This window comes from Chionomys nivalis, chromosome X (genome assembly GCF_950005125.1).
Source record: "Chionomys nivalis chromosome X, mChiNiv1.1, whole genome shotgun sequence".
NCBI classification, from domain to species: domain Eukaryota; kingdom Metazoa; phylum Chordata; class Mammalia; order Rodentia; family Cricetidae; genus Chionomys; species Chionomys nivalis.
In genome coordinates, this window is record NC_080112.1 from 86,929,723 (window position 1) to 86,957,260 (window position 27,538).

The window sequence follows — 27,538 nt, forward strand, 5'->3', positions numbered from 1 at the left end:
TGATATGAGGATTTGTTCCAAGGCTTATTGTAAAATGTTAGGCCATGTTCATTGATATCCCTTGGAAGCCTGCTATTATTTTTCTGAATAGGATGTAATATGGGGGTTACTGGGAAGCATGGAGGCAGACGAAGCTGAGTTTGTGACGTATAGCATAAGAGAAAAAAATAAAATGTCTAGAATTGTGAATTCAAGCAGAAGAAAGCTGGATTATTAAGAATTTATTTATTATAGGAAAAATTAGCAGGTGAGTGTTGAAAAGTTAGGGTTTAACATTCCTATGTCAAAAATTAGTAACATGAATAATGAAAGTGAGTAAAGTAAAAGAAAATCAATATAAGGAAAGATGTTATAAAAATATGAGCATAAATCTGTTGAAGGAGGGCCTCTTGTTGGTTCCTGGCCTCCCTGGCTAGATTAGACCCAAAATAATCACATAGGAACTCTATTAATTAAATTATTGCTTGGCCCATTAGTTTTTAGCTTCTTATTGGCTAACATTGTAGTATGTATCAAAAACAAATTTGCATTTCAGAGAAGAAAATAATAGTTAATGCAACACAGCAGAGATTGAATTGCTAAAATAGGTGTTGAATAGTATAATTGAGAATTTTGAAGAGAAGATTATATTATCATATATTTTATTCCAATAGTCTTCATTATAACCATTTTATATCTCTTTTTAAAATTATTGTAAATTCACCTACTTAATGAAATCTCCCTTGAATAATTTCTTACCCCTCATTTTTGGACATTTTACTTATACTTTAAACCATATTGGGTTTTGAATCACTATGCTTATTTCTTCTGCTACAATTACAACTTAAATAAATTGTGACCAAGAAATTTCTGTCCATTTCTTTTTTGTTCTGCCTTGATTAATTCAGTGATACATGAATAATTGGTATTAAAAGTGTTCAGGAACATAATTATAATACATGACATAAGAAAATGTTATATTCTTGGTGTTAAGATTGTAATAATAGATTATTAAAATCTTGTTCAATATAATTTCTGTGAAATTATTGCCCTTTGAGAATAACTGCTATCTAAGAAATAGGGCTGCTTAAATTTTATTGAAGAAAATGTCATTAGCATGAGAATTATACACAAGGAAAGTAAGAACTCATGTATTCTAATGATTATTTCATTACTTTTCATAAATTTGTTTTTGGAATTACTATCCAGTTTCTCTCTCTCTCTCTCTCTCTCTCTCTCTCTCTCTCTCCTTCCTTCCTTCCTTCCTTCCTTCCTTTCTTTCTTTCTTTCTTTCTTTCTTTCTTTCTTTCTTTCTTTCTTTTTCTTTCTTTTTGATACTTTGAGACAGGGTTTCTTTGTAGTTTTGGGATCTGTCCTGGAACTACCTCTTGTAGACCAGGCTGGCTTCGAACTCAGAGACCAGCCGATTCTTCCTCTGTAGTGCTGGGATTAAGCAATGAACCACCACCAATACCCAGCCTTTTTTGACTGTTTCATTTTTAAGAACAGTTGAAATTTATACATACTTCTCATTTTTGTATGCCCTGTGTGTTCATTCTAATATATGGGGGTTAGGAGGAGAGATGAGAAATACATGTGTACATGAGTATATGTGCCTTTTATGTGTAAGGAATATAAATGTTAAAGTGTGTATAAAACATAACATCTCTGAGTGTTTATTTTACTAAGATATTCTTAAGGTACCACTGTCACCACTCATGTATAAGACAATAAGGAATAACAATGGCAGTTTCTAGTTTTAACATGCAAAATGTCCTATAAAATTTTTGATGCTAAATGCTAGAATTAGTCTTCATTATAAGCTTTTGCAAAATACTCCATTTATTTATAGACAATTAATTTTGTTAACAATGTAATGACTATCAAGTTACAATACCCAGAACATCAGAAGGAATATCTGGGAAATGGTTGGGGTATAAATTGTTACATACTCCTACAGACCTATTGAAACAAAAATTTTAGGGAGGGCCCCCAGTTCTTAATATTTTAGTAGTGCTGCATGTTGAGAACAAGTCTAGGAAGTTAGAATAGGTCAAGATGGAAACAGTTTATTTGGATATTTGTCTGAGCACTCAGAGACATGGTAAGAAAAAAACTGTAATAGTAATTCCTGATAGAGTGAGGTTAGTGTTGTTAAAACATCTTTTCACAATAGACATAGATAGCTCCATGAAATATGCATTCAGTACCTTTACTATTGCTGAGAACATGAGAGGTCAATAAGTAACATCACTATGAATTAGTGATAACAAGTAAATTATATGAAAACTATAACAGGCATAGCTTTTCTGTTTCTAACATGATAATGGTGACATCATTACCTGATAAAAAGCACAGCTACAAGGGTTAAATGTTGAAGTAAATGCATGTGAAAAACACGAGTTGCATATTTTAATCTTAAAACATCTTGCTTGAGAGGAAATTTTGGATTTGTTTTTGTTGGGACTTGTGTTTCAAAGATGACAATCAATGTCAGCATGTGCATCATGACATGACTAAATCAATTCCACTGGCTTGAGAGAGTATTTAATTCTGTTCTGTAGAATGATTTATATGAAACAATCAATTTTCAAAAGATTGCTTTGAAAATAATTTTCACTATTTAAATAGAATTGAGTTTTCTGCTCTAAGTACATGTGTTGCATCAAAGCAGAGATATTGAAAGGACTCTTTTGAGACATTTCTTGATAAAAGTTGTGGTGCTGCAGATAGGACATCTGAGAAAAGCTGCAAAGAGTCAGCCCCAAGTATGTTCATATTTAGTTACGAGTGACAATCTCTCTAGTTTATTTTAACTATTTGCTGTTCCATCCAATCTTTTGATAATAATTTATTAATTATCAATTTTCTCTAAATTTAGAAAGTAAAACTCAATTATGATAAACATATGTGTTGACATAATTACATAAAAATAAGAGAAATTGTTCCAAATATTAAAAATTTCAGTTGGAATCTATTTTGAATTTCTGCATTTGCAGTTTGGCTTTCTTAGGAGGCTTCATGTTACACTATTGTCTGAAACTAAAATATGCTTTCCAATTAGTTTGTTCTACTACTACGGGTTAAGGATCATTCAAGACTAGGGTCAACTAATTGTATTTAAGGAGTAAATATAATATACGCAATCTATTCCTGAGTTTTTAAAACTTTTTTTCTAGTTTGGTGGCAAGGACTTATTTACTCAGCATTGGATGATTGTAAGTAACCACCTTGATTATATGTAAAATCAATATTCTTCATAGCCCCAAAGTGTAGAAATAATTGATTTCAATTCCAAATGATTACACAAATCCATAATTATAGACCTTGTTTGACTCTCAATGCACCACTAGAGATTGTTTTTCTGTTTGTTTCAATTATAAGTAGCTTCTTATGTTTAAATCACACTTGCATCTATAATCAAGAATCTAAAATCATTGTGCTGCAGGCTTTGGTTCCAGCAAGTTGTCTGAAAATGAGTGAAAATCAAGGCATTTGTACAAAATTGAAATCTATTCATCTTGAACTAACTTTGCCTGTATAGGCATGTTTTCCAATCCATTGTTGATCTAGAAGCAACAAAATGATAACAAATCTTAAGGGTGAAAATGAGCTCCCCTCTAATCTACAACTATCAGATCAATAACACTCCATCTGTTTAATTTCTTTGTTATTATTGAAAAAGCAAATGAATTGGCTTCTGCCTTTCTCAAAAATCAAGGGTTAATTTAACTGTGATTAGCATAACCTATTATATGATAGCAGAGTATATGTGTCTGCCATTGACTAGCAGTGTACTCTTTTGTTTTATCTGAGTAATTTAAACTAGAGATAAAAGTAATTATGCACAATAATAATGGAAGACCAAATTTAGGAAATTATAGATATATTTAGAGACATTTATTGTGCAGAAATGCAGTAGGCCCTTTACCAAATTTTGTAAGTTCTTTTAAAACTAATGTATGTTCCATGCATGAATTTATGTTTGAGGTTAACCCATTCATCTTTATTTTCTATTAGGGCAAACTTTGTTTACTTAACTAAGAACACCACTTCTAATGTCAAACAACTTATCAGTACTTAAATAGCATGAAAATATAGAAAACCCCAATCATCAAAGTGATTATAAATAAAAAATACATAATCAGATTGAATCACTTAATTATATTGCTAACAATTACTCTGTCAGAAGTAGTTGGTTGATGTTATTTGATAGACAGAATCTTAGGTGTTAAAATTAATTTTGAAGTGTGTGGTTTGCTTTCCTACTATAATAACTGCTAGGGTTGATAAAAGCTACAAATTGGATTATATTTACCATAATAAAAATTCAATATAATGTAAGAAAAGTATGATAATTATCCTATTTAATTTTTCTATCCTGAAAAAACATTGACTTTTTTTTCTATTTTTGCACTTTCTTGCTAATCTGAAATATTTCACAAAATAAATAGCTATCCAAATTGTTTTTTTTTTTGATGGGAAATATGATTAATGCAGGCAGAGTTTTCCTATCTAACAACCTCTCTCAAACAATCATTTAGAGTCTTAATATAAGTTAAAAATACTTGGCTAATAGCTTAAGCTTCTTACTTCCTAACTCTTACATTTAAATTAACCCATTTTTCTAATCTATGCTTTACCATGTAACTCATTCCTTGTTGCCTCATTTTCTACACATCCTACTTCCTTGATGACTGGCTGGTGTCTCCTCTGACTCTACTCTTCTTCTTCCCATCATTTTCACTTTGGCTTTCCACACTAACTTTATCCTGCTCAGCTATTAACTGGTCAGCTTGTTTATTAAACATATCATAGCAACATATTTTCACAGAGTATACAGAATTATTTTTATATATAATTTTCCCCTTGTGTCTAATTAAAAAGTAATGTAATATTTAAAGTTTAACATCATAAAAGTATATACAACAAAACAGTTATCAAATAAGAATTACAGTTATTGTATCCAAAATAACTGTATTTGGAAAAATGAGAGAAAACACTCTATTATCTATATTATCTTGGTTAATCTACAGTTTTATACCTAATTTGCTTTTTATTATAACAAAGAAAAATTATAACTCTAATTATCTAGCCTTTAACTCCTTTAAGACCCTAGAAAGGTAAAATGTTCCATAAAGTCAGGGACTTTAAGCTGCCTGGATGGTCACCTTTAGTTCCTCTGTAACAATGGGGCACCCATCTTTGCCTTAATGCCTTTTTGGCTTAAGGCCTAGCATATTGGACAGACTGTACTGTGAAGCAGGAATTTTGAAACACTGTCATACCTTGTCTTTACAAAGTTTAGCAGTCATCTTCCTTTGCATTTTGCTCTTTAAAAATGGACAGTAACTGTCAGTAAATGAGGCAAGGCCAGTTTTGTAGATCTGTGAAGTGTTGGATGACAATCTGTCTATATAAAATAGATCTCTGTTTGTCCTTGAAATCATATATAACATGACTATGAGTTTGATTGTAATAGGTGACTCTCTACTAACCTACATTCCATTTTTCTAAACAATTTGTAATAACTTTCAATGACTAGAAATTTACATTATATTGTTAAATCATCTACATAGGTAGAATACCTTAAACAAGAATAGAAACATAGTAAAGTATGTTCTAACAAATTATTTTTTAAATAAATTTTTAAAATTTGAATCAATATAAAATAATATCTTAAATCAGATAATATATTTCTAATATCATACATTTATAGTATAACAAAAATAAACTCAATTTTGTATCAGTATACAAAAATCCATACCCATGTAATCTATTTAAGACTAGTAGCTGCTTTTTTAAAAAAGTTTTTTAAAGATTCAATAATCTGTCCTTTTATCCTATCATTTCTACATGTCCCTTTTTTTCCATTTCAGAAGAGGATCCCTGAATCTAATCTTTTTTTTTTTTTTTAGCTTTTTTCCTGACCATTACCAGGAGCAACTTGTAACCAACCCTTCCCTTTATATTATAATAGCAATCTATAACCCATATTTTGGGAGTGTTAGTACCATTCTCTAGTATACTTCTTTCTGATTCGGGATCTGGTAATTTTTAGAACCTAAGAAAAATTAAGATTATGGTCTAGTCCTGACTGGAGTATTCTGTGATGTTAGATTATCCCAGCCAGCCATCTTGAAGCTGTTCTGGATGAAGAATTCTAAAGAGATTGTAACACAGGCATTTTGAGATGCTGGATCATCTGGGTCATTCATTTTCATTGATGTATAGTCCTTTCATTCTGAAAAAATATAATATTTTAAAGTAACATACATATCTGCATTAATAAATTTAGACTCTGTATTGTATACAAGTCTGCCAAAGATCTTTTTTTGTTTTATGATTCAGCGAGTAAAATATACATCACATGTCTGGTAGTTCTTCTAGGTTTATTTCTGCATGCCTGAGGTCAGGACTTCAGAGTCTTTCTCAATCAAACCTGATTTTCTTTAAGCCAGAATGAATCTACAACTTTCATTGTGTGTGTGTGTGTGTGTGTGTGTGAGTGTGGAATATAGAAGTCTTTATAGTCCAGTATCCAAGTAAGACTTGCATTAAATGGACAGGGTGTCTAGTGTTAATATTTGTTTATTTTGCTTGTCACATACAGGAAAATTAACAAGTAAATTCTGTGATTTTTTTCTGGCCTTTTGAGTTACCCTCACCACAATAAGTACATTGCTTACTTTTCCTGGATATGTGAACATAACACATATTATTGATTAACTAAACACTCACTTCTGAACAAATATCAGAAAAATAACAAAAAATTAGTACACATATTTTTTTCTTCTGTTTAAAATTGTGGCTTTTCAGCTGGGTGGCAAAGGTAGGCCAATATCTTTGAGTTTGAGGCCAGCCTAGTCTACAGAGTGAGGTCCAGGGAGACTTCAAAGATATAGAGAAACTCTAATTTTGAAAAAAAAAACAACTGATTTTAATGGGTCAGCAGCTACTATATCAAAAAGAACCTGAAATGATAAACCTTAAAAGAAAACACACAGAACACTTTTTCAAGATAAAATGATAATTTAAACTAGAAAATATACATTTCAATCTTTCCCTTTATTTAAGCAACAAAAATCAAGTACAATTTTTGAATGTCCACTAAAGAATGCTGATTCTATATTGGTAATGACTCTATCAACTCATATGACAGATAAATGATTAAGTCTTATATTTTTCATGACATTTTGATGGAGACCATTTTTGTTGTATTAGGAAGAATTAGGAAAAGGAAATGTCATCAGATTCTTATCAGTCAATCACATTGTCCTGCAAAATATAAATGGTTAATGTCAGTGAGCACCTCATACAGAGATTCATAGGTTATGTGCTGGAACAAAGCATCTTGGCCTCATTTTACATATTGAGGTTTATAATTCTTTAAAGTCTGCAATAACAGAGTAGTCATTCACTTACAAAATGAATCTTCTATGCAAGGTTGTTCCCATTGCCAAAACCTTTGTACTATAATAAAAGCATCTGGAAAAGATACTTGAGCCTGTGTTTTACATCGGTGCCATCCAAAATGTATTAAAACCAATAACATGAAATTATGTTTAAGTGAAATAGTCACATATAATAGACTTCCCAACATTCTACAGTAAATTCCTGTATATATTAAATCTCTGAAGTTCTATATTATAGAGACATTCTCCATTTTTAATTTGTTATTCAGTAATTTTAGTCTATTCAGAAGCAATTTCGTTTCAGTTTACCTTCATGATAGCAACATCACCATGTAAATAAGCATACTTTAATTTATTATTAGAACATAGTTTTAATGTGCATATTTCTCTGGGTATGCAATGTTAAGTATTGTACAAAGCATGATTTTCACTTAGAAAATGTGGTGCAAGGTGTTTTCTGAATAGGAACTAAATTTTTTTTATTACTCAGTTTTGCATTATTCTGACAAATGCATCCTATTCAGCTTATAAATATAAAAATGGACATTTTATTTTCCAATTAGGAATATTTCAGTCTAGGAATTGTTGGGCTTATTTTGTACCTGTACTCAGGTAGCATGATTTGACAGCCATTATATAACTGAAACAAGGAACTCATCTCATGGTACCAGAGAAAAAGAAAAATAATTATCCATCATGTCATAAACCACTTTTAAGGAAAAGTCACAATGATGTGGTCCCTACTTTTGTCCCTACCTTTAAAAGTTCCACCAAATTCCTCAGTATCTAACCTAAATATTTGGTAGATGTTCAATATCCAAACTGTAAGAATGAATGAAATCATTATTAATAAACTATTTGAATTATCTAGTCATGTGCCTTTTTTGTTGCAATTGTCTTTTCAACTTCATCATATGTGCTTAAAATTAATTTTATAACCAGGTCAGACAACACATTGATGCTGTGGCCAGGTTTACAGGGATTAAGACAGCAATTTTAGTTGGTGGAATGTCCACACAAAAGCAGCAGAGGATGCTGAATCGCCATCCAGAGATTGTGATCGCCACCCCTGGTCGACTCTGGGAGTTAGTTAAAGAAAAACATCCTCATTTAAGCAACCTTCGGCAGCTCAGGTGCCTCGTGATAGATGAGGCTGATCGAATGGTTGAGAAAGGCCATTTTGCTGAGCTCTCCCAGCTTCTAGAGATGTTAAATGACTCCCAGTACAACCCCAATCGACAAACTCTTGTTTTTTCTGCCACACTGACCCTGGTACACCAAGCTCCTGCTCGAATCCTTCATAAGAAGCATGTGAAGAAAATAGATAAAACCGCCAAACTTGACCTTCTCATGCAGAAGATTGGCATGCGGGGCAAGCCAAAAGTTATTGACCTCACGAGGAATGAGGGTACAGTGGAGACCCTGACAGAGACCAAGATCCACTGTGAGACAGATGAGAAAGACTTGTATCTCTACTATTTCCTCATGCAGTACCCAGGCCGCAGCCTGGTGTTTGCCAACAGCATCTCCTGCATCAAACGCCTCTCTGGGCTCCTCAAGGTCCTGGACATCATGCCGCTGACTCTGCATGCCTGCATGCACCAGAAACAGGGGCTCAGAAACCTGGAGCAGTTTGCCCGTCTGGAAGACTGTGTTCTCTTGGCAACAGATGTGGCAGCTCGGGGTCTGGATATGCCTAAAGTTCAACATGTCATCCATTACCAGGTGCCCCGCACCTCAGAGATTTATATCCACCGGAGTGGTCGAACTGCCCGTGCTACCAGTGAAGGCCTCAGCTTGATGCTGATTGGGCCCGAGGATGTGATGAACTTCAAGAAGATTTACAAAACTCTGAAGAAAGATGAGGACATCCCACTGTTTCCAGTGCAGTCAAAGTACATGGATGTGGTCAAGGAGCGGATCCGCCTAGCCCGGCAGATTGAAAAGGCTGAGTACCGGAACTTCCAGGCTTGTCTGCACAACTCCTGGATTGAGCAGGCGGCAGCGGCCCTCGAGATCGAGCTGGAAGAAGACATGTACAAAGGAGGAAAAGCCGACCAGCAGGAAGAGCATCGGCGACAGAAGCAGATGAAGATCCTGAAGCAGGAGCTACGCCATTTGCTCTCCCAGCCACTCTTCCAGGAGAACCTGAAGACCAGGTACCCCACACAGTCTGGCAGGCTGCCTCAGCTTGTGGTGGCCCCCAGGAGTGGCGAGTCTGCGCTGAGCTGCCTCTCCAGACAGAAGAGGAGGAGGAGGAAGCCAAAAGAGCATCGGGCACTGCCACAGCCAAGTTCGAGCACAAGCTAACTGCCCCCAGCGTGGTGACCACTTAGTGGTACCTCTCCTCTAGCTGTCTGTGAAAGCCTTCCTAGCCTGCGCTTCACTCCGCCATCCACCCGGGAAAATGTCTCACTCTTCCATCTTTTAGCAAAAAAAGACCTCGTGCACACGTGTGTTGTGGAGTAAGTGTAGTGGCCCCAGCTGTCTCTCTGCATCCAGTTTATGCAGGCTTCTTGTGTACACCTTGGTTTCCCAATTAAAAAACAAGTGGGAGCAGAGAAAAAAAATAATTTTATAATTATAATATTAATTACATATTATATTGTAATATATATTAATCATATATTATATTATATCATATTATAATGTCATATAATCTGATATGAATTGTGTATTGCCTACTATTTCCTGGTACCTTACTAAAATAGTTTTAAACTATTTTCCAATGTTTTTATATATTTATGTATTCTAAACTTTGTCATATACCAAGATACTACTGGAAGGTAAATCAAACTGATATATAATAAATATCTTTTTAAAAATATTTAAGAAATTGTAGAAAATTAGGTCCTATTTTAAAATCATATAATTTCCTTTAATTAAATGTTTGATGTCAAACATAGCATTAATATTCACCTTTAAATGTTTTTTTTTTTAATTTTTCTAGTATAGTGAAAAAAATAACGTAAGGTAAGGAAGAAAATAGATTAGAGAAAATAAAACTAAGAGAGACAGACAGAAAGTCAGTTACAGAGATTGAGAGAGAACATGAATGCAATCAAGAGGGGATAACGCAGTTCTGTAATAATATTAATGCCGTCCATAGAACTCAAATTTCATGGTCTAAGCATCTCTCAAGTTCTTACTTATCTGTGCTCTTATAATGACAAACACATTTCAATATGCATTTGGAAGAAGAAAGCATTAAAATTATAAAACTAAGAATAAATGCAGGAATGTATTAAGGTATATAAATTTCTTGATCAACAGTCAGATGCAAGGGTGTTTATAACAATAAAAATAATGTTGTTGAATGTGAAGATGGAGACAGATGACACAAGGCAAAGAAAGAAGTTTGTAGAAGATGGAAAAGTTGAGGAGAGTCAGGTTTCCATTAATACTTACAAAAAGAATTTCATGTTTTGTTTAACCTATTGATACACAAATAAGGATATTAACTTGTAAAACATAATATAGCAAATATGTGTTTTAAACAACTGCATTCGAGACTTTTTCATAGTAGTTTAATTTAAAATGCCATGTTTTCAATGAATATTATTAATGCTCATTTAAAATTTCACTAAATTCAGTATGCCCTTTACAGTTTTCTTATTGTAATTCTATTTTGGATGCTAATATAAATATGAAGAACTGTAAAAAGTTTCAATTTTGTCTTCCTCAGCTGTAATTCATTTGTGTCAGAACAAGAAATACCATTTTAAGGATTTTTAAAAATATATAATTTTATATCCTACTTAATAGAACAGTTTTTTGCTTAGGGACAATGTTTTGTATCCTGTTAATTGTATTTTAGTAAAAGACTGATTGGTCAGTAGCCAGGCAGGAAGTATAGGCGGGAAAAGAGAACAGAAAAAATTCTGGAAAGAGGAAAGCTTTGTCTGCAGTCCTGACCTGGCCACAGGACAAGAAAGAAGTAACTGCCTCACTTAAAAAGGTACCAAGCCACATGTCTAACATAGATAAGAATAATGGGCTAATATAAGTTATAAAAGTTAATAAGAAGACTGAGCAAATGGGCCAATCAGTTTATAGTTAATGTAGACCCTTGTGTGGTTTCTTTGGGACTTAACTACTATGGGAACCAGGCAGGACAGAAAACTCAGTCATAAATGGTGCCCAACATGAGGCTTTTTGGTTTTGTTTTGTTTGGGATTTGGTTTTTCGAAACAAGATTTCTCTGTAGTTTTTTTTTAATTTGTCCTGGAACTAGCTCTTGTAGACCAGGCTGGCCTCAAACTCACAGAGATCCACCCACCTCTCCCTTCCGAGTCCTGGATTAAAGGCATGAGCCACCACTGGCTGGCCAACAGAGCATTTGACTTGGGTTTGTGAGCAGCATGCTGAATGTGGCTTGCTCGATGGCAATGTGGACTTGCTGTGTGCCTGGAACTGGGGTGGTGTGCATGGCTCAGAGCACGAGTGGCTCCACCATGCTGTACTGGGCAGGGCAAGCAGGCACTGATGTATTAACTGAGCAATGATGCAGCTTAAGTTTTTAAGAAGCGCTTAGCATTTTAAGTACTCCTGGACAGTAAAGAATTACAGATTCACAATAGGACAGATTCAGACATAAAAGAACTCTAAATGGGTCACAGTATTGGATAAATATACATAGACTTGAAAAAGAGAAAAAAAAAGTATAGAGAGTCATAAAATTAAATTATGCTTTTAAAAAATGAAGTCTTTAAAGATACAGAGTACAGATAATCATAGAATAAACAGTAAAGAAAAATGAGACACATAAAGATGGAAAGTTCACAGAGTCTGGATTATGTACATTATTGTGTTTTCTTTGTGTTTTGACTGTGAAGGAGCTAAGTACAGAGAGACATTTCATTGTATGGACTGCTAAGCTAAACCAGCATGTATATTATAAAGGTATTTTGACTTCAAAATTTGGGTCTAAGGACATGTTGCTTGGAAAAAGAGGTTCTTGTTTTTTTTTTTTTCACAGAAGATGAGAACCTCTGGATTGCATCTAGGCGAATATGGTTTCATGGACCAAGGCCTCCTGAAAGGTGGACATAAACATCCTCAAAAATTACTTCACCCAACTGCTGACTGAGATGAACCTAGCACACAGCATACACCATAAATGACCTGATTATCAGTGCCCCCAATCAGCAGGAAGCAGTATGGACAGACTGCACCCATATTCCCAAATATTGTCTATGAATGTTTATTTACATTTAAAGGGGATATGATATAGATATGAATAATTTGCATTGGTATGGATCTTGGTATATTGATACAAATTTAAGGTCAGACTTGTTATATGTATATTTCTGCTCTTGATTGAGGTGTTGTGATTGTGTATTTCACTTAAAAATGTAATGTATAATTAAGAAGCATAGGTTAATATATATTCAGCTTTAATAGTCAAGCTTATAACCATGTTAGTTAGATTTTCCAGATATATAAAGATATATTTCAGTTAGATAGGTATTCTTCAGATCTTTCAGAGGCCTTCAGAATATGGCATTTAAAATGTTTTAAGAACTTAGAACTTTTCATGACAATGAGACATATCTGCTTCTGGCAGCACTAAGCTACTTCAAAAGGAAGATGGGCATTTAAGAGACTCCTTATGGAGTGATTAGCCATTTGGGCAAGAAACTGCTCTTGCCTGAACTGCTTCACTGGATATGCATTACCTGCAGAGAAATGATTTCTGAACTTGCTTAAGGTAAGATGATCCTTCAGGGTTCTTGCTTCATGAAAGTGTCTATGAGACATTCTGCAGGATACAGAAGAAAATGACTGGCTAACTGTCAATATAGGTGGAACTGCATTTGAAATTTCCTGCTTCATGAAAAAGTCTGCTGGATACTATGGGCCTGTGGACTGAACATAGATTCCCAATTGTACAGAAGAATTTTGGGTGACTGGCAAGGCAGTGAGATGTCTCTGTCAATTCTAGAATTTAGATCTCCAATTTACAATCTGGGATACTTTTTGTTTCATTAAGCTCTCCTCATTATAAACTATGTATTTTATATTTTACTAAGAATAGTGTTAATATAAACCAATAGAGTCAAGGACAAGATAAAATGTTTGAGATTATATAGACACCAATTATCTTTCTTAACTATAAAAGGAGTTCAACCGAGTAGGGCTATAAAAACTTGACAAAGGTGAGGATAGTCAAGGAAATAGCTAGGTTTTCAAGTTTTGTCTTATAAAAACACTAATATCCAATCTGAAAGAAGTTAACAACCAACCATAAAGATGTTAACAATAGCAACACAATTGAAGAAAGCAGTCTTTATTATGCTAGCCTATAATCAATTAGTAAATTTTGTTTGTTTTACTGTCTGAAGTGAATAAATGTTCTTGGCATCTCTTTTTCCCTTGGCATCAGATAAAATTTTAAATCAAACTTTTACTTAAAAAATGGAATGTTGTTGAGGAAGAATGTAGCTGATAGTTGTCTTTAGGGAAAGTATAAAAGTTATAGTGCAAGACACACCTCTATAAAAACATCAATGATGAAATTTAATAAATACATTTAAAATAAAAAACAAACAAAACTCCTTGCTGTGCCTAAAGGATATAATTTAAAAGTGAACTCTTTTCAAAATTAATGTTTGTTTTTTTTTTTAAAAAAATTATAAGGCCAATTTGTTCTTCTCAAATGTTCTTGGATACGGAGCCTTCCACTGTAGTAAAGTGGTTTGTATTTTATATTGCTACTAGACTAGAAATGTCCAACCATTACATACCTTTCTCACATTATTTATCAGTTGTTAAGTACTTTTCTCTAATATTTCCCTGAATTTATTACACCATGTATATGTATCCTCCAGCATCTTGAGTACTGTTTTTTTTTTTTTTTAGATTAGTTATAATCAGAATCATGTGATAATTTCAAGCATACATTTGGATGGATATAGATATGGGCAAAGATTCATGGTGTATATTTGCAAATGATCACTGCACTTAAGAAATGTGCTCTCTGATCTGTTGATTATGTAAATATGATCTTTTTCACAAATTTCCAAGTAATCGTTTAGAATTTAACATAAAATATAAATATTCTAGAGTGCTGCTGTCAGTGCATCCAAGCACTGATGTCTTCCTTGCTGTATATTTCATATGACCAAATAGTTCATATATAGAATACAAGAATAGCTTCTGTTATCTTTTTTCTTTAGACTTCCAGGAGTTCCTTCTATGTCAGTGCTTCTGGTAAACGCTTCAAATTTTATTCCCTTGAAAGAACCTTAGGAGATAATTTAGAGTGAAAAGTCACACATGTAACTTTTTGCCCAGTTTCTTGATGCAGGAGGAATTCATTTACTTTCACAGATTGACCTTCTTTTGCCAATAAGGTAACTAAAATTTATATTGTTTTATTAAAAGGACATATTAATAACATTAAAATGTTTCATGCCTTTAAGAATGTGGTATGTAACTAATAGCGAAGCTTTTAAAGAAAGAAAAACAGTGCCAAAATAAATTCTCAGATACCTGGATTTATGTCTTATAAATTCCATTAATTTAACTATTTATCACAGCTTTCAAAACGTTAAATTATTTATTTCTTAAAACATGGATACTGAGTTTAAAACTTTAATTTGATTTAAATAATATTTTAGTAATTAAATAGCCAGTGCATATAGTACATGACTCTTGACATAGTAAGCAACAGAACTAGGAAGAATATAACAATAAATGTACCAAAGAAGCCCTATTGAAAGATCATTTGAAATTACTTTTACTAATAAAGTAATAATATTTAAAATTTAATGTTAAAGAATAAATAAATTAAAACATAAACTATATCTTCCAGTCTTAATATATAAATGTACCTAAGCATTTTATACTATTATACAAAGCATTTTCCCAGAGGATAACTATGCTCTTTAGAATAAACATTTAGTCTTTACTTATCTATTATGATTGACGCCATTTTTATAACAATTGCTATAATTCAATGATTGTCTACATAAAGATGATTTTCTGGAAAAATGACTTTGCAACAGTTAGGCAGAAATACTCCTTTTAGCAGAATACTTGTCTCTCATAGAAGAATCAAAGTATAGTATGCACCAAAGTCCACAAAACATGACCCGGGAGTTATTCATTAAAGCATCACCTATCCTTGGAAGAGAATGTTCATTTTATGTTAATGTAGCTGGTTGATTTTGGTTACATTTGAAAATAAGAAGATATTTGGAAAACTTTATATTGATGTTCCTAGCAATTGATGTTTCTTTGCCATTAACTATTTAAACAAGGAAATAATTATTGTTATTCTCTCACCTAAACAATTTGGAGAAAAAATTACCTATTGTTCTGTTATATTATAATCTAGAAACATATTTCTACAAAATTGAGTCTAAAAATTATTATTCTTAAGGTAATAATAATAGGAGATGAAAATTTGAAAGTGAATCAATCATGTCTTAAAAATCATTTATGAGATATATACTATTATAAAAGAAATGAGAGATTGCCTCATATCTTCTATTGTATGAGGAAAATATAAGATGGAAACATAAAATGTCTTTATGAAGTCCTACACTAGACAGAAAGTATACGGGTACATTGATCTTGCACATTCTAGTTACTTGACTTATGAGAAATAAAATTTTGCTTTTTATAGGCCATCCAATTTATATTACTTTGCTAGAGAAATCAATGCAAATTCATAAACTGGATCTATACAAAGAAAATAAAATGATTCTCAAAGGATAAATTTGGGGACAAAAATTTGTGATAGAATCAGGGGTAAAAATCTATAAGAAAGGTAAAACAGTTATCATAGGAGAAAGAATAAGTAAATGTACAATAGTAGCTTCATTTGTAGTGTAATACTTTCAAAGTCTTGTGACCAGTCAATTTGAGATCCCCAAATAGGTAGAAATAATCATTAGTCCTGGTATACATTATTCTCAGCACTAGGAAATCTGAGTAAGGTGGGGGAATGTCAAGTTTGAGGTAGGTTTGTGCTATATTTTAAGACTGTCTCAAAATAGCAATGTCAACAATTAATATGTGTAAAGTTTTGGAAAAAAGAAATGTTTACAGCCTTTACTTAGTAAACTTTCAGCTACCATAATTCTATATTCTTTATTTATCCTATCATAACATGTACCTGAGATCATTAGATCATTGGAGCCTTTGAAGAACAGCCTCATTGCCCACTCAGGGTTCAGAGCGATTGATACAACTTATAAAAATCTGTGGGTTAATGAAAAACTATCACAAATGCTTTTCTAAGCAAGTTTATTTATTCTTTGTTTCTATCCTAATTCTCTTGTTTTACTTTTAATTTCTCCTAGCTTCTTCTCTTAGATCCTTCTTCCATTCTGAAAAAATGCATGAGTTACCTCCTCATTGGTCAAAAGTACATTCCTAGGGTAAACAATTAGGGAGCTGAACCATTGCCATGGCAGCATAGGTATCAGGGGTATAAGAGGTGGGGGCATAGTACCCAAAGACAACTTTGAGACATAAGTCCATTGTTAACAGACTGGCAGGTAGTGAACTGGTGTGGCCTTCATAGGGTGCTCTTATCAGCAACCTGGCCAGATATCTGTGACTCTGACATTGTGCAAGCTCTAAAGTTGTTTTTTTTTTTGTTGTTGTTTTTTTTTTTTTTTTTTTTTTCTGAAAATATGTTCATTTTTATTAGGTAAGCATCGATTAAGCTCAGTTCAGTTAGCAAGTCTCAGGAGGTGTGATTGCAGGTTGTGAAACCAGACAAGGGAATTAAATCAGTCCTAGGTACTGACTTACAATTTTCAAAATTGGCCACAAGGGTGACTGACAGGCAGGTCTCAACTTTTATACCCAATTATATACATTTTCCTAGATGGTTGGTTTCCTGTTGTAGGAGGCCCACTTGCTTTTTTTCTCGGCTGTCTAGACTCCCAAAATAACCACACAGAAATTATATTATTTGCAATACTGTTTGGCTAGTACCTTAAGAGTAATTCTGTCTACCTCTTATATCGTAAATTAACCCATCTCCATTAATCTGTGTATTACCATGAGGCCTTAGCTTATCAGGTAAAGTTTCGGTGTCTGTCTCTGGTGGGCTCCATGGCTTCTCCCTAACCCTGCTTTCTTTCTCCCAGCATTCAGTTTAGTATTCCCTGCCTAGCTCTGTTCTGCCCTGCTGTGCTATAGGCTCAAAGCAGTTTCTCCATTGACCAATGGTATTCACAGAATACAGAGGAAAATCCTACATTAGTTCCCATGAAAAGGATAGGTTTTTACCTTTTTTCCTTTATTCATAAACAGTTAACCTGTCAGTGATCTTGGCATATGCATATTCTAAAAGTTCTTCATTTATTCTCTCTACAGGAGTGTGAAATTGCAAACTTTAAAGATGACTCAAGTATGTGAAAATGTATTATCCATATTTCTATCAAATTATTGCATCTGAGGAAAGATGCCATTTGTTTACAAATCCTTATATCATAGCAAAGTTTTAAACTTATGATATATTTGCAAAATGCCTTTAGTCCAGTTTGAAATTGCTCTGAGGTACAAATAAGCTAATTGTGTGCAGTTATTTGAGCAAAATACCAAGTCAGGGCTTCAAGAGTCCACAGTCCTTATAGGAAAAAGAGATTCTGTTATCATTTATAAATAGGTCATGGTGGGGGACCAATCCCACGAGGGGCCGCGGTCACACAAGGGATGGCAGTAGGTCCCCCAAGTCCTCTTCAGGACCCCCAAAGCCTCAGTGGGTTCCCTTGGTAGGTGGGAGACTGTGGCAAGTAAGAGACAGACACATACATAATGCAGACAGAGAGTTTGGATATGGAGTTTATTTAGTGGGGGGAGTTGGAAGGGGGTGGGACTTGTCTCTTAAAGGGACAAGGTACCCAGGTGACAGACCAGGCCAACAGATTATAACAGTCCCATCTTTTTCTTATAATAAAAATGTGAGAAGTTAGTCATAGCAGGTTGAGGGAATTGGGATGTTGGATTCTCAAGACTGCCTCCTGCTTTATTGTGGGCATTGTCTTGATGGGGACCCAAGAAAGCTTGGTGCTGGTTGCATCCTGAGGCAAGGTAACTGGTCGCTTTACTTCTACCCAGTATTTGTGATTTGAAACTTTTCAGTGTCTCTTGTATTTGACAAGGTGTTGGCAGAGAAGTGGACAAATTTAAGTCTAGGAAGAAAAAAATGGTTTCCTTAGGACAAGGAAACTGAGAGGGGTGTATCTGACCTATTAAGGGTGGATCCTTTAATTCTCCTTTCTGGAACTCACAAGAATTATTTGAGTTCGTGAAAACATAAGTTTTAGACATATACATTATATAAACAGCCACATATTTATGTCAGAATGACTGTGACATATGTAGTTGCACAATGAAAGTATCTTTAAGTCTATGAAAGGCAGCATGAGAGAGAAATTTGATAACTTGTATTTGTTCTCAAACCTTTACAACTTCCAAGTATACATTTTAATAACATGCATTTGTATATGTTAAAACACATTTTATTAAGAAAATGTTAAGAAGTTTTACAGAAATTTGTTTGGTGAGTTTTTTTTAAAAAAAAACTACATAATCACTTAGCTGTCAAATTACATCAGAGATCTTTGAGAAGTATAAAATTTTACTTGAGTTATTGATTGAAAAATGAGAGAACTTGGTTGGCTACTTATAACCACTCCTCAGGGTCCTCTATGATCATTGAGAGCACAGACATTAGGATTGTATTTGGTTTCTTTTGTTATAAGCAGGATCTTCCAGATGCCAGAAGATCCTGTGTGTTAGAAAATCTGTAGGAAAGACAAGTCTACTTTAACCTGAGCAGTTTGGTTTCAATGATTCTGTCCACTGTCTGGAGATCTTTACTTGGAATGAAAGGCACTTTTGCCCAATTGTTAGCACTTTCACTTGGTGAAGTGAATTGTGGATGGATGTTGTCTATGTCCACCTGTCTTCTTTCTTTGGAGGAAATAGAGTTCTGCTAGGAGCCAACCTGTCTCTCTGCTATGAAAAGACTTAAAATAATTAAATATTCAAATGTCATATTCCGCAGATCTCTGAGCAGTTGTGGGTTGTTTATCAGGTACAGGTAATGTATCACTACAGTATAGGAGGTGCCTGGAGAGCTGGCTCTAAGCTTGACTGCATTGGCTCTCAACTTAACAAGTAAGATTTCTACTTGTAAAAGACAAAGAAGAAAAAAACTGTTTACAATAGAAACTTAGTGGGTAGAGCTGACAATAGTGGAGAACAGCTTAATATATTTTAAAGCAGGATTGGATTACATATAAAGTATTTTTGTAAGAGACTTAAAAGTACGTACCAATTTAAACTATGGGACTTAGTGGTTTCTTAGTCAGAAATGAGATATAATGAACTTAAAACATTTAACAGTAAGTATACATACATTTACACATAGTTGAATTTAAGTTCCACATAAAGTTAAATGAAAAGTGAGTGAGAGGAAGTTGGCTGAGCTGGGACCTTACATCCACTAGTTGGAGTGGAACTAGGGGTGGAACCTTTGGCTCCTTGCTTTCTTAAACTCAAAGAAAATGGTGAAAGCCATGGTTATCCATATGGTGTAACTGTTTAAATTTAGCCATTGGCTGGTAGAAGTTATAAATGTCAGCTTGTTTCCCATGGGTAAGGCAGAAAAATAAACAACTAGCTCAGGTTGTTATCCATTCATCCACAAGATAATGGGGGCTGAGAAATAGCAGTTGCCTGAGAGGTACTAGGTCACCAGAAGGCAGTAGAAGGTCACCTGAGATCTCAGCAGGTCCTCTATGACTCAGAAGATCTCCCTTGGTAAGTGGGAGACTGCAAAGCATGAGAGACAGACAGATACATCATGCAGAGAGAGTTTAGGTATAGAGTTTATTTAGTGGGTTATGGAGGGGAAAGGGAGAATGGGTAAGGAGAGAAAGAGGAAAGAAGAGAGAGGCAGAAGCTGCCTCTCCAGAAGAAAGGGAGAGAGATTCCACTTGCCTCAACCTCAGCAGAAATGGGGGGGGAGTGGGTGGGGCTTATTTCTTAAAGAAACAGGGTACCCAGGTGATAGACCAGGCCAGCAGATTATCACATATTCTACATATCAAAATTATACAGTCAAATGAAGCACCATCTTCCTGACCATTCACAGATATAAGTGCCCAGTAGATGGAATATTTTCATGAGATTAACACACAAGCAGTGGGAAAACAACCAAAGATTTTATTAGGTAAGAAATGAAGTTCTTAAGGAAGAAATGAAGTGACTCATGAAAGAAATTACAGACATGAGCAACTGATTTCCACAAGCTGTAACTCTATGACTTTTCCAGGTGTGGCTTACTATCAGAGAATAACTCATCTGGCAGGTCAGCCTGTTGAACACTTATTATTACCTGCTGTATTTCTCATGGCCCCTGACAAATATCCTGTTTTGTTTTGAATTTTTATTCTCTCATATAATACATAGCAAATGCAGTTTTCTTCCTCTACCCTTCCAGTCCTAACTCTCCCCCAAATGCGCTCTTTCCATTGCCACCTAGAAAAAAAAGCAGGCCACACAAGGATATCAACCAAATACCATAACCAGTTACAATAAGTCTAGGCACAAACTAGGCTAGAAAGGGCATCCAGTAGGAAAAAGGGGGTCATAAAAGGAAGTAAAAGAGTCAGAAATATCACAATTCCCACTGTTAGGATTCCCACAAGAACACCAAACTACACAAACATAAGGCATATGCAGAAGATATACTGTATACCCCTTCTGGCTCTGTGATTTTCACTTTAGTCTCTGTGAGAGCCTGGAAGCAGTGCTTAGTTAATTCTGTGAGTATTATTTTCATGGTGTACTTAACCCTTTTTGTTCCTGCAATCCTTCCCCCAACTCTTCCACAGCATTTTCTGAGCTCTCCCAAATGTTTGACTGTGGGTTTCTGCATTTGCTCCCATCAGTTGCTCTAGAAAGTCTCTCTGGCCGGGCGATGGTGGCGCACGCCTTTAATACCAGCACTCGGGAGGCAGAGGCAGGTGGATCTCTGTGAGTTCGAGACCATCCTGGTCTACAGAGCTAGTTCCAGGACAGGCTCCAAAGCCACAGAGAAACCCTGTTTCGAAAAGCCAAAAAAAAAAAAAAAAAAGAAAGTCTCTCTGATTGATGATAGGACTAGGCATTGATCTGTGAGTATGGCAGAATCAGGTTTGTCGAGGTTTCTTTGGTATCTAACCTCTAGTTCCTAGCCATCTGGATATTGTAGGGCATGGACTCACTCTCATGACTTGGGTTTCAGCTTAGGCCAGTCATTGCTTAGACAAGACTGTGTCACAATTATTCCAGCATTAACTTGCAGGGAGGACAAATTGTAGGTCAAAGGCTTTCTGGCATGGTTGGTGTCCTAGCCCCACCAGTGGAAGTTTTGCCTGCTTACAGAAGATGGCTGCTTCAGGCTCCATATTTCTCATTACTAGGAATCATTATTAGGGTTACCCTCATAGATTCCTGGGAGCTTCCACTGCTAGGTTTCCACATTAATCCACAAATGTCACCCAATTCCACTTGACTCTCCTAGGACTACTTTCTCCCTCCATCCTTCTCCAGCATGCCTTGATGCCTTCTGTTCTTATCCCCAATGTCCCAATCTAGCCTCAAAATCTATTTTATTTCTCCTTCCCACGGAGATCCATGCATCTCCCTGCATTAATCCCTCCTTGTTTCTAAATGTCTCTGGGTCTGTGGATTGTATCATAATTATCTTTACTTAATAGCTAATGTCCATTTATAAGTGAGTACATATGATGTTTTTCTTACTGGATCTGGGTTTACCTCACTCAGGTTGATTTTTCCTAGTTTCATATATTTTACTGCATATTTCATCATGCCCTCTGTGTGTGTGTGTGCCTGTATGTGTGATGTGTGTGTGTTGTATTTGTCTTTGTATGTGTATCTCTCTCTCTCTCTCTCTCTCTCTCTCTCTCTCTCTCTGTGTGTGTGTGTGTGTGTGTGTGTGTGTGTGTGTGTGTGAAGACAGAGTTTACTATGTGTAATATTTTTTTTTTTTTTTTTTGGTTTTTCGAGACAGGGTTTCTCTGTGGTTTTGGAGCCTGTCCTGGAACTAGCTCTTGTAGACCAGGCTGGTCTCGAACTCACAGAGATCCGCCTGCCTCTGCCTCCCAAGTGCTGGGATTAAAGGCGTGCGCCACCACCGCCCGGCTACTATGTGTAATATTTATGACTTCCTGGAACTCTTTTTAGACCAGGCTGACCTTGAACTCAAAGAGTTCTGCCTGCCTCTACCTTCCAAGTGCTGGAATTAAAGGTGTCTCCCACCATTCCCAGCTGAGATAAACATCTTCTCAAGAATTTTAGAGTATATTTCATCTTATTGCTTCTAATATTTGAGTTCATTGTTGATTAGGCTTCTTGGTTTTTCCCTTGTGGTATCATATCATGCATAACATGTAGTTCAGGGCTCAATTTGTGGCCTTGACATGAAAAAGAGAAAAAGGAAGGCCTAGGTTCTCAATATCCTTTATAAGAGCAACCCTTGTGTTACTAGCAGAGATTTCAGTAGGCTTTATCCCATAAAGACCCACTACCTTTCAATAACACCAAGAGAAGCTTATGCTTTGAACTAATGCTTCAAAACATGAGCTTTGGTAGTGTATTTTTGTAATGGGCAGTGCTGCATAAATTATGAACTAAACCAAGTCTCATTATATATTTACTCACTGATGGTTTCAGCAAATAACTTAAAACATATTGCATATAAAACATGAGAATGAAATGGTGATTGATGTTATTAGAAACACATACACACATACACACACAAATATATGTATGTATACTATATATATATATTTAATGTAGTATTTCTCCATTTTTCAATATAAACCTCATGCTGCTTCAGGTTTTTGTTAATAAAATGTTATAGTGATACTGGTAAATTATTGGCATTTTCTTTTAAAGACTTTGTCTTAGAGTCTTAGGATAGGAATCTGACAGTCACATACTTTGTCAAACTGCCATAATAATCTATGAATTACATTGAAATTTACAAACTCAACATTTATCTTAGGTAAAAACTTAAAAAACCATAATCTCAGTGTGGTGGTTTGATCAAGAATGTACTCCATAGGTTCATACATTTAAATTATTAGTAAAAAATGGAGTAAAACAGTTTGTGAAGAATTGTTCCTATGACCTGATTGGAATAGTTTTGACTATGTTGGATGAGGTATGTTACAGGAGATGGACATTATACTTTCAAAATCCCATTCCAGACCTAGTATCTCTCTCTCTCTCTCTCTCTCTCTCTCTCTCTCTCTCTCTCTGTCTCTGTCTCTCTCTCTGTCTCTCTCCTCTCTCCTCTCTTTCTCTTTCTTTTTCTCTTTCTCTGCCTATTGTTTACAGGTCAAGATGTAAATCTCATAGCTATTGGTCCAACACCACATTTGCCTGCTTCCCATCGTGAACGTAGAGTAACCCTCTAAAACTAGGTGCCTATCGCCAATTAAATTCTCTCCTTTATAGAGCTGTCTTAGCATCATATATCCTAACAGAAATAGATAAGTAACTCAGACACTGGAGATATGGGGAGAAAACCTTGATTGTGCTCAATAAAGAAGACATAACATTTCTATTTAGCAACATATGAGCAAGTATATCATTTGACTTGTGAACTCTGCCATGACTATTTGGTGTTATATAATATGCAGAATCCAGCATGGATGAGACTGTTGACATCTTTTATCCCTCAATAACTTTGAAAACACCTTCCAACACTATGAAAGCTAATCAACAGAGTTTCCTAGCCATTTCAAGATCATTTCCTCTATATCCATAAATGAAAGTATGTAAAGGCTTAAGCCATGGGTTTTAGGATCTAGCTTATGCTGGGTACCTAAGGACATTGGCAATAGCCTATATTGTTTTGGAGACCTATGGGACCTTCCTGATAATTAACTCAAAAGGAAGTATTCCACATTTTTCACTCTGATTTTCAGTTAATAAACCATAAAGGCCAAAAACCTATTATGTAACTATGTATGATATTTCCATATATATATTGTATTTTGAAATTAGTTTACTATGCACTACTTTTCTGTCACATTTCTGGTTCATCATTTCTTTTGCACATCAGCTATTCTACCTTCTTGTCCCTTCACTATCTCTTGTTCTTATATCTTATCACATTTATCCTAATAACTTTCCTACAATACATTTTAACTGGGTGGTGAGATAGCATGCTTATATAGCTTTTTCTTACATTCTTCCTTTGGTTCTTTCCACAGCCTGAATTTCCCTACATCCCTATGTTCCATCCTGCTATAGAAATTTTTTAACCTCAGTTTTCAAATCCTCTAGTTCCATTTTACCTATAACTTGCTATTTTCTGAAATATATTTCCCCACTAGTGATTCATTTCTAGTTTTCTGCCTTATATTAATGTAGTATCTTAAAGACACAAGAAGATGATTTGATACTAGGACACATATAGGAGAAAGAGCTTGTGACATTTGCTATTCTGGGCCTTAGTTACCCATGCTCTGGTGGAGGGACACATATCATGCACATGGGGCAATACTAATTGACCCCAGATGATTGTCAAAGAAAAATAAAAAAAGAAAAGATAAAGAAAAATGATGTTAGTAAATGAGTTGTTGTGTAGATAAAGGGAGTGAATGATAATTAATTCCATATATGTATAAAATTATTAAGAACAATAAAAAATTACAGACAAAAATGTGCTCTTATGTAAACATAATAATACTTCCTGTCTCAGCTATTTTTTCTATTTTTTCCATAGTATATAGAATGTGAAATCTACGGGCTATTTCTTTATTCTTTTAGAGGTTTTGTTCATAGGAGGTCTCCTATTAGCCATATAACCAAATTAATAAGTCTATACTATATTAACAAAGTAAAAATATTTATATTTTCATAAATAATCACTAACTTTGAGTCCTTCCAGCATTTTAATTTGATATGTGAGAAAAAGTTCTATGAGGAAGGCAGTAGTTATACTATACATTTTTCTAGCAATTGAATGTAACATTTATTTTAGTCCTCATGCCCAGGATTGTAATTTCTATTTCTCATCTTATCTTGCAAGTTATTTTTATGCCAATGGCCTTGTATATATGTATGTATGTACATACATATAGGTATATAATATGTATGTATATATATATTTATATATATGCACTTGATTAGTTTGGAAAAGAAGGACTGTAGATATGTATAAGTGATTTATCTCCATGTTGGGCTGTATTTAAAAGACTTGATTTCTTGTGATCATCATTAGTATTATCTTTCTCATTATTCAATCTTATTGATCAAAAATAAAGACAAAAAGTACTCAGAGTAATTAAATGTCTATAAGTTTCTATATTGTCTTAAAATATCTCAATATATTCTCTGCACTAATGGGTAATTGTATCCCATGGTACACCTAAAAGTGTAAGGTTCATGATATTTACAAGTATAATAAATGAAAACTAATAAAATTTGAATCTTAAATAAAAGTCAAGCCTTGATGAAAAGCTTCAGCATACAAACCCTATGTCTTCAGTATCTGATTCATTTTACAACACAATGTATTTGATTAGCTCTGGTGTTTAAAATAAGCAGCGCAAGCAGTTCACTACAGTATGTATAATTCAGTGAGTAAAAGCATGTGAAATCTCTTTACACCATAATGTTTTTGACTAGTGCATGGTAAGTAGTTCTCAGTAGAATAAGCAAATGAAACTCTAAGAGGATCATGCCTGAAGAACTGTTCTGTTTGCTGATATAATGCAAAAGAATGGATGTTCAGTCACAGAAAGAATTATGTTGTCATTCATTAAACTTTATAAATGACCACCAAAAATAGCACAAAATTACTACATTGATACAAAAATAGTCATGTGGTCCTCTTCAATGAGATGAACTGAGCCAGTAATGATGTCGTTTTAAACAAGTTGCCTACAAGAACAAACTTGTGTCTGAATATAAGTTATATCCTTTCTGAAGTTAATTGCTAACATCTTATCTTTACAAATTTAGGAAATTATTTTTTTACAAATTATTTGAATATGAAAGACCTTGTGTTATGTAAAACTCAAAATATAACTCAGTTAAACACTGCAGCAACTAGAATTGTTTCCTTATTCAGAAGTGCTTTTACAGTACTTTTTGCCACTTTGCCAAAGTGAAATATAGATTTATTTCTTGCTTTTATGGTGTTACTTTTCCCTTACACTGAAAAAATTATTTTAGGAGGATATCATCATTTCCATTTCTGTATAATTTGGAATATTTTAATGCACAATGTATTTTGAATTTGCATATGAATTGTTGCAATTGAAATACTGCATGTGAAATCATAAATGAAATGGCCATTTCACAGCACTTAGTTTATCTAAATTTTTATATAAGTAAATCAAATAAATAAGTACAATGTGGGAAGTTATTAAACATAAATCTGAGAAACAAACTGGAGACAGACAATTCAAAATGGCTTTTAGTGTATACCTCTACTAGAAAAATGCATTTCTTACTTTATATAATTGATCTTTTAATACCAGGAAAGTCCATCTTTAGCATTATATATTTTTAAAAGATTTACCAACAATCAGAAAACCGGACTCGCTGAACATAGCAGACAATGAGGGCTGCTGAGAAGTCAAAAACAATGGCAATGGGTTTTGATCCTACTGCACGTACTGGCTTTGTGGGAACCTAGGCTGTTTGAATGCTCACCTTACTAGACCTGGAAGGAGGTGGTAGATTCTTGGACTTCCCACAAGACAGGGAACCCTTACTGCTCTTCGGGCTGCTAAGGGAAGGGGAGTTGATAGGGAGAGGGGGAGGGAAATGGGAGGTGGTGGCGGGGAGGAAGCAGAAATCTATAATAAATAAATAAATAAATTTAAAAAATTCTGTCTAGTGTATATATGATACAGGCATTATTATAGGCACTGAATATCTTCTGTTGATACCAAATTCTCATTCCTATTAAAAATAATTGTCATATTATATAGTTGAATATTTGTAATTCTACCATATCTTTGAAATTCTGCCATAAAAAAGTATTTCAAATTGGAGAAATTGTAAGAGTATTACAACTTCATGATATGTAATTGTCATAATCAATGGTTGTTCCTAAGACAACTTTGGTCCCTTTTCCATCC

At 34.4% G+C, this 27,538-nt stretch overlaps 2 protein-coding genes across 12 annotated transcripts in view; both read left to right on the top strand.

Annotated features, from left to right (window-relative positions):
- The window catches only part of Pcdh11x (protocadherin 11 X-linked), a 596,387-nt gene that overhangs the window by 356,696 nt on the left and 212,153 nt on the right, over positions 1-27,538 (top strand). The window lies entirely within an intron of this gene.
- On the top strand, positions 306-9,943 carry LOC130867443 (ATP-dependent RNA helicase DDX24). Its single transcript, XM_057759470.1, has 2 exons — positions 306-311; positions 8,337-9,943. Exons 1-2 carry the CDS (start codon positions 306-308, stop codon positions 9,702-9,704), a joined length of 1,374 nt encoding a protein of 457 aa, XP_057615453.1. The 3' UTR covers positions 9,705-9,943.